Source organism: Microtus pennsylvanicus, chromosome 6 (assembly GCF_037038515.1).
Source record: "Microtus pennsylvanicus isolate mMicPen1 chromosome 6, mMicPen1.hap1, whole genome shotgun sequence".
NCBI classification, from domain to species: Eukaryota; Metazoa; Chordata; class Mammalia; order Rodentia; family Cricetidae; genus Microtus; species Microtus pennsylvanicus.
The window spans coordinates 118,600,278-118,610,782 of NC_134584.1; the positions used below are offsets into that span (position 1 = coordinate 118,600,278).

At 55.3% G+C, this 10,505-nt stretch overlaps 1 protein-coding gene across 1 annotated transcript; it reads left to right on the top strand.

Annotated features, from left to right (window-relative positions):
• Nucleotides 1-1,465: 1,465 nt before the first annotated feature.
• Osgin1 (oxidative stress induced growth inhibitor 1) lies at nt 1,466-10,314 on the top strand. Its single transcript, XM_075977429.1, has 6 exons — nt 1,466-1,597; nt 5,735-5,839; nt 6,706-6,842; nt 7,186-7,377; nt 7,514-7,605; nt 9,009-10,314. Exons 2-6 carry the CDS (start codon nt 5,773-5,775, stop codon nt 9,955-9,957), a joined length of 1,437 nt encoding a protein of 478 aa, XP_075833544.1. The 5' UTR covers nt 1,466-1,597; nt 5,735-5,772; the 3' UTR covers nt 9,958-10,314.
• The last annotated feature ends 191 nt before the right edge of the window (nt 10,315-10,505 follow it).

Here is a 10,505-nt window from a genome sequence, read left to right on the forward strand (position 1 = left end):
CCTATTCACTCAGGATGGCTTCCATCTTCACTCACCCCCTGCAAGAGGTGCCCCGGGCCAGGCTGTGGTTTGACCCTGTGTACTCCTTGGGGAGCAACACTCTCCCATTGAGACTGCTAGTTCAAAGGAGGGCTCAGAGAAGTGTGTGTGTGTGTGTGTGTAGCAGTATTGGGGGTTGAATCCAGGACTTTGAACATGCTAAGCAAGTGTTCTGTTACTGAGCCATCTCCCATCCCTGAGCCCAGATTTGAACATACATAGTGAGGGCATGCAGGGTTATGTGGAGGGACCTTTTTTTTTTAATGGTACTAGGGCTTGAACCTAGGGCCTCATGCAATGCTAGGCACAGGTTTTACTGAACTGTTCCCCCAGGCCTACACGCAGCATTTTGAATGATAATTTTTTTTAATGCAGGAAAAACAGAATATCAAAGTTTTAAATAAAAATGTGTGCTAGCAGCCAAGATTCTCCCACTGGAGGCTGTCCTGCAAGGTGGGACCCTGTCTCTCTTCACAACTGAAGGTTTCTTTATCTGGTGTTTGTATTGCTCTTTTTTTTAGAAAATTGGATCAAAGTACCACTTTCTTGATTAGCGAGTGTTTGGAGTCTCTCAAAGTTGGTTCTTAGAGCAAGAGCCTGACACCCACCTGACTCCTGGTCCTGGTGGCAGAGGACCATAAGGGAGACAGCTGATAATGACAGAAACAGGTAATGGCTGCCAAGGTCTGTGCAGTGACCTAAGCCCCGCCCAGTGTTCTTCTGTGGGGCAAATCCTGAACACCTGTGTAGAGAGTGCTACTCCAGACCCGGTGTGCAGCAAGCAATGCCACCCCAGGACCCAGGTGCCATCCAGAGAGCTCAAGAGCAGTTCTGCAGATGATGTGACCTCCTACAGGAAGGGACATCTATGGGGACCAGGGAAATGGTGGCATGACCCCTGACCCCCACACACACCAACCCAGGAAGGAATCAGACTGAACCCCAGTTTTCAGATGGGGAAACTGAGCTTTGTCCAGAACCTCCAACCAGGAAGTTGCAAAGTGGGGACTGCAGGGGTCAGGCTGATGCCTGAGGGTTTTTTCTGCACCCCCACCACACACACACACACACACACACACACACACACACACACAAAGCTGGGGTGGAAGCCAGCTGGAAGAGCTGCCTTCTGTACTCCAGGGGCCAAGAGGCCAGTCATTTCAATCGCACGTGGCAAAGTTGTCCCTCCCATAGGGAAGAGACCAAGTGATCTCTTTCAAGGATCACTAGTTCCTCCTTTAGGCAGAGCCCAGGACCGGGGGTGGGGTGGAGGGGGCTGACCAGCAGGGTCCCTTTAAGGCTGGCCAGGGGCAAGTTCATTCACCCAGGGGCCCCTGCTGACTCATGCTTATGAAAGTGATTTTCCTGGCCCCGCCTCTGCCTCCGCCTCCTCCCAGCCCCGTAGTGAAATACCCCTGCTAGCCTTGGGCCTCTCGCAGCCTCTGGGATCCCCAGGGCTAATGGGCATCCTGCTCCCGCAGCTGGGCACCGTGACCAAGTTCCTCTGAGTGTCCTGCCAACCCAGGCTCACCAGGTCCCTCCAGCTACTGCCCATCAGGTGAGTGAGTGGCCCGGGCAAGGCTGCGAGTGGGAAGTGATAGCCGTGGGGCAGAGGTAGCCAGACTGGAGCTGGGCAGTAAGTAGTCTGGTCCCTGAGCAGGACTCTGGGAGTCCTCCCTGCTCCTCCCAGCCATGGCCAGGTCCCTCGGCCCCTCTCCCCAAGTCCAACGGCCTCATCCAGCCCAAGGAATAGCTGTTCTGGCAGGAAGAAGAGTGATTAGCCTTGCTCCTTGACCACCGTGTCTACAGCCTAATGAGGTGCTGGGTCCTGTGTACCAGGCACAGATGGGCACAGCCAAGCGTTCCCGGGCACTCGGCTTATGGAAGGTGCCAGGAGAAAGTAGTGGGCCCGGGAAGTGGGGCATCAGGAATCTTGGGCTCAGGTGGGGCGGGCACTTGGAATAAGTGTTCTTTGTGACTAAGGCCAGGTAATCCTTGGCTGCCTGCATACTTCCTCACGCCCCAGGGCTTTGTGCCGCTGGCTGCTGTCACTGTTACTTGTTGCTTTGTTTGGGAACGGAGAGGAAGCGGACCAAACTAGGCTGGGAGACCCAGACAAGATGCCTCCCTCCACCCCACCTCAGTTTCTTTCTCTGTGTAGGATAAGAAACCTCAGCTCTTGGGTGTCTTAGAGGCCAGTGGCACATGACCCCAACCCTCCCCAGTGTGACAATTTCATAACCTCAGAAATATCTGCGGTGTGACAACCAGGACAGTTACCACCACTTCTGAAAAATTCTACTTTTCATTTTTATGTGCATGAGTGCATGAACTCATACCTGTGGAGGTCAGAGGTCGATGCCCTGCTACTTCCTCAATCACTGTCCTTTTTTTTTTTTTTATTTTATTTATTTATTTATCTTGGTTTGTTTTCAAGACAGGGTTTCTCTGTGTAGCCCTGGCTGTCCTGGAACTTGCAGTGTAGACCAGGCTGGCCCTGGTTAGAACTTAGATGGGAAACCACCTTATTTTTTTATTTAAAAAAAAAAAAACAAGAGAGAAAGCATATGTAGAGGTCAGACAACAACCCTCAGAGGTCAGGAGTCAGTTTTCTCTTTCCATCTTTATGTGAATCCTAGGGATCAAATCAGGTCACCACCCTGATGCAACAAGTTACCTGTTGAGCCATTTCCCTGGCTCTCCTGGACTGAACCTGGAGCACGTTGATTCGGCCAGCTGGCCAGTGTTCTCCAGGGCGCCTCCTTCCAGATCTGGGATTATAGACACCTGCTTTTTACAGGAGCATGAGGAATCAGAACTCAGGTCTTCCTGGTGTGGGACAAGCGTTGTACCCGCCGAGCCATCTCCCTGGCCCCTCAAACCGGCAACTTATAGTGTTAACTTTTCTGCCAGCATTGCCCAGCCAGAGGGGCTCAGAAAGATTCCATCACATTAAAAGCGGGTTATTCTAAACTGGGGGAGGGGGTTATTCACTCCTGTAGTCTGAGCACGTGGGGGCGCAGGCAGGAGGATCAAGGGTTCAAGGCCATCAAAACCAGGCGTCTTTTTCCAGTTCTACAAACTAAAGCCTGTGGGTGGAGCTGAAACAGGGAGAAGCTGTTTTGCTTTACAGATCTGTAGCTGGTGTTTGTGGGTGGTTGTGAGGGTGAGCGCCTTAGAGGATGTGACCTCCGGGGTCCAGGCCCACTGGTGACCTCATGTGTATGGCATCCCATTGCTCCAGGTGAAGCATCTGCCAGCTTTGCTGGAAAGGGGCCTGGTCTTGGGGTGCAAAGTCCTCCAGTGTATTAGCCCATCCTACTTCCTGTGGAGCAACTTGGGCATCCCTTGGATCTGGCCTGTGTGGAAAAGGCCTCCTGCTGGCACCTATGAGGGGCTGTATGCTGGGGTATTGCAGCGAAGGAAGGAGTGGGCACCTTGGGTCTCTGGGGATAGTTGGCATGCTCTTTTCAGGGGTGTTGGGATGTCTGGTAGGGTTCTGCCCACAGGGATCCAAATTTAGTTCTGTTATCTGCTTGCTCTGAAACTTTGGGAGCATGGCTTCCCTCTGGAGCCTCAGTCTCCACATCTGAGAAGTGGGTTGTCATGAGGACTAGAGGAGCCGATGCATAGGAAACACCCCGCCAGGATGTTACCCTCTGTTGTTGCTGCTGCTCCTGGGGAGACTGAAGACAGGAGGGGGAACCCCAGTCCCTTTGATGTACTCTGAGTGCACTGGGGAGGGACTCCCTCCAGGAGCTGTAGCCTGAGTCCCCAAGGCTCTAAGCACCTGTAGTCAGTGAGAAACTGACCCTATGGCAGGCCACTGGGGCCAGAATCTGCAGCAGAGCAAAGGGGACAGCCACACACTCCAGGAACCTCCGGCCCCCTCTACCTGCAGGAGCACAGACAGGGTTCTAGAGTGGGGTGGCCCCGCTCAAGTCCAGTTCAGCTGACAGAAGGGGGGACAGGCTCCTGGCAGCAAGCTCTCTAGGCCCAGCCTCTCTGTTGGTAAATTGGTAGCTACAGAAAGAGCACTTTTAACACCCAGATAAATATTATAAGCATAAACTCATGTGTGTAGAGGGTTTGAACCTCAAGTGCCAACAGCTCTACAGAAGTCTGGCAAGCCAGGAGGTGGTGGCGCACGCCTTTAATCCCAGCACTTGGGAGACAGAGGCAGGTGGATCTCTGTGAGTTTGAGGCCAGCCTGGTCTACAGAGCTAGTGCCAGGACAGGCCCCAGTGCTACAGAGAAACCCTGTCTCAAAAAAACAAACAAACAAACAAACCAGAAGTCTGGCAATGCCCTGGCGTCGGCTGCTGCGGTTATGCCGTCAGTCATGATAGGCCAGTATTCTCTTAGGCCCTGCATGGGGAAGGCCTTGTGATCTCCGGTATCAGGAGGAAGTCACCTGCACTCTCTCAGGGAGGAGGAGGGCGCAAAGGGGCTGGGGACATAGGGCCCATCTTTACAGGTCAGGGAAGCTGTCCCAAGCCTGAGCACAACTGAAGTCAGAAAGATGGTTCGCTCACCCATGAGCCCACAGGGAGGTGCAGGGTCATGCCCCACTAGTGGGCTGCTCCTCACAGTCACCTGCGGAGGAGCGCTGAATGCCAACACAAGGTACTGTGAGGTCAGTTGTCCCGTCTGACTGGTTGGACCTGCCTGGTGGGGGGTGCTGGTCTTTGTGTCCCGGCACACAAGCCACAGGGCCTCAGCTGTGTTCGGAAAGGTGCGTCGTTAGCCGGCCACTTTCCAAACTAGAGAGTCCATATACAACCCCCAGATTTCCATCTCCTCCGGAAGAGTTCTGGGGATGTGAGTTTAGACCAGTGTGCTGCCCCCAGGTGAATCTGCAGCTCTTAGGAACCCACACGATGGCTCAGAGTCTTAATCATCAGTTAGCCTCACTTAATCAGCCAGCAGCTTCCGCCCAAGGTCAGTGTGAGAGGGACAGGTCACTGGAAGAGCGCGTCACCCCTGCTCCTCCATCGCGGTCCAACGTTGTTTGTGGTCCCCTGGTTAAGAACTCAGGGCTGACTCCTGGGGGAGACTGCCCGGCTCCTGCTGCCAGCCTGGGAACGCTGCTCCGGCGCTTTGAGCCATTAGGCATTGTGGCCAGCAGAGGGCGCATGAACTCCAGAACCCCAGGCTTGCTGGCATTTTCCCAAATTCAGTTGTCAAGAGTCTCCCCAAGTCCAAAGTCCAGTCCCACCCTGAGCAGGAAGTCGGGCAGGGCCTTCCCGACAGTAAATCCACCCAAGCAGGTGTTCCAGAATATTCTGCTTGCACAGCCTCTCGAGGCTCAGGTCTGGAGCCAGTGTCAGCAGTAAGGAAGTTGTAGGCCAGTGGGGCGGTGACATTGCAGCTACCAAAGAAGTCATCTTGTCTTGTTCTCCCCGACCCCCACTTACTGGGCAAAGGTCCCCTCCCTGAGATGTGGGGAGATGGATAGCATAAGGCTCAGTAGAGATTGTGGCCCCTGGTACCCATGTGGCTGGACGTTGGATGCAGAGAGGAAGGAGGATGAGGATGCGGGAGGAGAGGAAGAAGAGATGAGGCACATTGTGGCTCCCGCCTGGGGCCCTGCACTCTGCGCTGAGCTGAGTGAGCTCAGAATGGAGCTGAGAATGGGCTGTGTGTCCCCCAGCCTGACCACACAGGGTTCTCTTTACTCTGCCCCCCACCCCAGGTCAGCTGCCAGCCTCAAGCTGAACTCCAACCCCAGCTATGAGCTCCTGGAGGCGTGACTCCCTCAGGGCCAGCAGCTCGGAGCCCCTGCCAGTGGTCATCATCGGTAAGTGTCTCACTGATGCTCTGGGGACCCCAGGGTCTGAGGCCAGCAAGGCCGAGGCTGGCCTCTAGGTGACTGTCTTCAGATGAAGCTGGTATATTTACCGTGGGCCAGCACTGTGTGTGTAAAACATTGTACCATTACCCCGGGTCCACAACTGCGCTGGATGCCCACAAAGATGGGGCCCATGGTTCCTGTTCTCAGTTCTGCAAAACTGAGAAAGAGAATGTTAGCATCAGGTGGACCCACACGAACGGACATTTTCAAAGTGAAAAACAGACAGACGGCACTAGGAGCAGGGGAGAGAGAAGACTGGCAGAGGAAGCTCTGGGCCAGTTAGCAGGAGCTTCAGTCCTCTCAGACTCGGAATAGCCATCACCCCACACACAGGGCCTGGACAGGCCGTTCCACTGATGGACTGTCACCCACCTCCAAGTCTCAGCCCTCCTGGCTTAGACTAACACTCCTGCCTCTGAGACACACCCCCATCCTCCTTTTAGTTTTACTTTGGGGCTCACTGTGTTGCCCAGGCTGGCCTTGAACTTCAGATCCTCTTGCCCCAGCCTCTCCCAAGTTTCAGGCTTGCACGGCTATAGGGTCTGTCTCTCTGAGTGTGAAACTCTGATTAGCCTTGTGTGAACATAGGCCACTTAACTTCTATGCCCGTTTCCTCCCTGATAACACTGCGGAAGTACGCTTAGAAACCTTTCATACAGGCAGCCTTCGGCGACTGTTCAGAGTCTGTTTCTGGAGCAACATTACACATGGCGTCCGACACAGAGTAAGGGCTTGGTGAATGTTTCATGGAATGAAGGAGTAGCCAGCCAGGCTGAGTCCCCCCCTGATCCCTGCTCCCCCCGTCTCTGCAGGCAATGGTCCCTCGGGTATCTGCCTCTCCTACCTGCTCTCTGGCCACATCCCCTACGTGAAGCCAGGTGCCATCCACCCAAATCCCCTGCTGCAGAGGAAGCTGACTGAGGCTCCAGGGGTCTCCATCCTGGACCAGGTGAGTCTGACACGTGAGCGTGGGAGGGGCATTCTAGGGAAAAGCCAGGGTTCCCAGGAAGGCCAAGCACAGAGCAGAGGAGCCTACCACATCAACCATAAAACAGGAAAAGAGCAGCTGGGCTCTCTCCCGAGACCACATGCCATGTCAGCTGTCTGTCTATGCATCAGACCCATGGTCCCCAATAAGGGACTCCCTCTAAGAACACTCACTAGGGCCCTTGGGCTCCCAGAGGGACCACAGTGACAGTCCCCCAAAATACCCAGTATAGCAGTCTCTCTCAGCCTCAGAGTGGGGCTCTGCTATCTTCTGGGGGTCCCACTGACCTGTGCCCCATCTTCAGGATCTGGATTACCTTTCCGAAGGCCTTGAAGGCCGAAGCCAGAGCCCTGTGGCCCTGCTCTTTGATACCCTCCTGCGCCCCGACACAGACATTGGAGGCAGCATGGACTCTGTGCTGTCCTGGAAGCAGCAGAAGGAACGTGCTATTCCCCACCTAGTCCTGGGGCGGAACCTCCCTGGGGGCGCCTGGCATGTGAGTGTCATCTTGGAACCACCCATTCTCCCTTATACCTCCTTTTCTTCCCCTGTCACCTCTCCTGCCACCTGTCCCAACCTTGGGGAGGGTCACTATCTGTCCAGGCTGGGCCTGAGAACTCCTTTCTCCATAGTCCATTGAAGGTTCCATGGTGACCTTGAGCCAAGGCCAGTGGATGAGTCTCCCAGACCTACAGGTCAAGGACTGGATGCGGAAGAAATGCAGGTAAGGGATCCCCCAGAGGCTGGGCTGGCAGAGGAGACTCCCCTACAGACAGATACAAGTGGTCTCTCTAATTCTGGCTCCGGTGGACTCTGTCCCTGCAGATGAGGAGGGATGTCAGGTTTGCGTAGGGACAGGAACATATGCTTCACCTGCCTTGTGCACAACACCTCTCAGAAGTCTCTTATGGTGAAGCGACAGCTTGTAGCCTCCCCCTTTTTATGGCTCTGTAATATTCCTAACGGGGCCGTGTCCCTGGTTCAGCAAATATCGTACCCCAGTGATCCACTGCCGGCCATCAGCCTCTCTCCCGTGTGCCATTGTGAGAAGCACTCCTGCAGAAAGCCCATTAGGACAGTTCTCAGTTTTCACAAAACAAACGCAAAAACAGGAGGGAGAATGACAGACAGAAACAAATTCTATAGCTCCTGGGTAGCCTGGGGGGCATCCTGGCCTCTGAGTCACCCATAGGACACCACATGTCCCTCACTGGGTAACTGCAGCCATGGAAGCATGCAGCAGGGAGGTCTGTGGTTATGCCAAACCACCCCCCACCAGTGTCACAGACCCTGTGGCCACCGTCCCTGGAAAGGGGAGACAATTAAAATGGCAGCAGAAATAAAGCAGCCCCCCAACCCCCCAGGCCTTTCCTGTGTGGCCCGGGACCTGCTAAGGGCTTCAGTGGGATATTTTAAAGTTCAAACTTCAGAATGGAATTCACGGGGTTGAGGGGTAGGGATTTAGCTCAGTGGTAGAGCACTTGCCTAGCAAGCCCAAGGCCCCGGGTTCAGGCCTCAGCTGGGGATGGAGGAAGCTCACCTAGAAAAGGGTACGAAAACCCTGAGTACCACTGAGAAGTGCCTTGCCCGTAGTACTCAAGGCCGGGTTCAGAGGCCACTGCCCGGTGTCCCTCTGCTCTCCTCTCACCCCCTCTTCCCCTCCTCCAGTACAGCCCTGCTCTTGACTCTAGCTGCATAGACCCTTGACCTCATTCCAAACTTTATGATATCTAAGATGTTAGATCTTACTATATTTTGAGTTTTTGGGGCAAGGTCTTGCCATGAAAGGCTGGCCTTAAATTGGTGATCCTCCTGCCTCAGCCTCCAGAGTGCTGGTAGTCACCAGCATTTGGGCTGTTATTACCCACTAGGGTAATGGCATCACTGCTGGCCAGCCCGGACATATTACTCCCATGTTCAAGTTCCAATCTAGGCACTTGGTTTTCACCCAACCTTGTAGAATCCCCCACGGTCTACCACACTCACCACCCTGCCTCCCAAGTAGGGAAACTGAGGGACAGGGAGAGGCAGAGAAGCCTGACTGCAGCTGGGAGTGCTGTCACCACGGACGTTGCCTGCCTCCATGTCTGTCTCTGACACCAGCTCCCACATCTGCTTCCTCTTCAGGGGTCTCCGCAACAGCAGAGCCACAGCCGGCGACATCGCCCACTACTATAGGGACTATGTGACCAAGAAGGGTCTGAGTCACAACTTTGTGTCTGGCGCCGTAGTCACGGCTGTGGAGCAAGCAAAGTCTGACCATGGCAGCCCCGAGGCCCAAGCACCCAGCCCCCTCTTCCAAGTGAAAGGTTACGTGACTGCCAAGGACCACAGCCGCCAGTCCTTTTCACTGTGGGCCCGTAACGTGGTCCTGGCCACGGGCACCTTTGACAGCCCAGCCTGGCTAGGCATCCCAGGAGAGACCCTGCCCTTTGTCCACCATGAGCTGTCGGCCCTGGAGGCAGCCCTGCGGGCAGGCACTGTAAACCCAAACTCAGACCCGGTGCTGATCGTGGGTGCTGGGCTGTCTGCAGCCGACGCTGTCCTCTTCGCTCGCCACTACAACATCCAGGTGATCCATGCCTTCCGCCGGTCTGTCCATGACCCTGGCCTGGTCTTCAACCAGCTGCCCAAGATGCTGTACCCTGAGTACCACAAGGTACACCAGATGATGCGCGATCAATCCATCTTGTCACCCAGCCCCTACCAGGGCTACCGCAGCCTCCCTGAGCACCGACCGCTGCTCTTCAAGGAGGACCACCAGGCAGTATTCCAGGACCCACAAGGGGGCCAGCAGCTCTTCGGAGTCTCCATGGTGCTGGTCCTCATTGGCTCCCACCCCAACCTCTCCTACCTCCCCAGGGCAGGTGCTGACTTGGCCATAGACCCAGATCAGCCACTGAGCCCCAAGAGGAACCCCATTGATGTGGACCCCTTCACCTACGAGAGCGCTAACCAGGAGGGCCTGTATGCCCTGGGGCCACTGGCTGGAGACAACTTCGTGAGGTTCGTCCAGGGTGGGGCCTTGGCTGCTGCCAGCTCGCTGCTGAGGAAGGAGACCAGGAAACCACCTTAACATCAGCCAGACGCCCTGACACCAGGCCCGGGAGAGGAGGGGCTCACCATAGCCCAGTGGGACATGAGCCCATCTAAAGATTTCCCATCTGGGGACCAGTCTCCCCAGCAGGAGATGAAGACTTGAGCCCTGTGGATGGACTGTCTGACCCAGAGGCATGGGGAACACAGGTTACCCCATCCTCGGGCTAGTCAAGGCCCAAGGTGAGAGCAGTAGCTATAAGCAGAGAAGCCTGGGTCTGGGCCCCCTTGAAGCCGTCAGTGTGTACTGAAATCACGGGGCCAGCTGAGTGGCCAACTAGCAGGACCAGGCCTAACCTTTCAGAATCAGGTTCATAATAAAACCAACAGCGAGTGCCTCCACTGTGCCTGAGAAGTCTGTGCTTGGGGAGTGGCTTGGCAAACAGACCCTGCACTGAGCCCTTGGGTAAGGCCTACAGCTCCAGGAGAACAAGGGATGGTGCCCCAGAGTGGAGCAGTCCTGGGCTTGGTGCTAGAGACTCTGGGCAGGGAATGAGGCTTCCAGAAGCTTGCCGCAGCCCTGTCCAC

Coding starts and splice junctions, on each gene's coding strand:
- Osgin1 (XM_075977429.1), top strand. CDS start 5,773: ATGAGCTCCTGGAGGCGTGACTCCCTCAGGGCCAGCAGCTCGGAGCCC. Junction 7,378..7,513: donor TCCCTGGGGGCGCCTGGCAT/GTGAGTGTCATC, acceptor CTTTCTCCATAG/TCCATTGAAGGTTCCATGGT. Junction 7,606..9,008: donor TGGATGCGGAAGAAATGCAG/GTAAGGGATCCC, acceptor CTTCCTCTTCAG/GGGTCTCCGCAACAGCAGAG.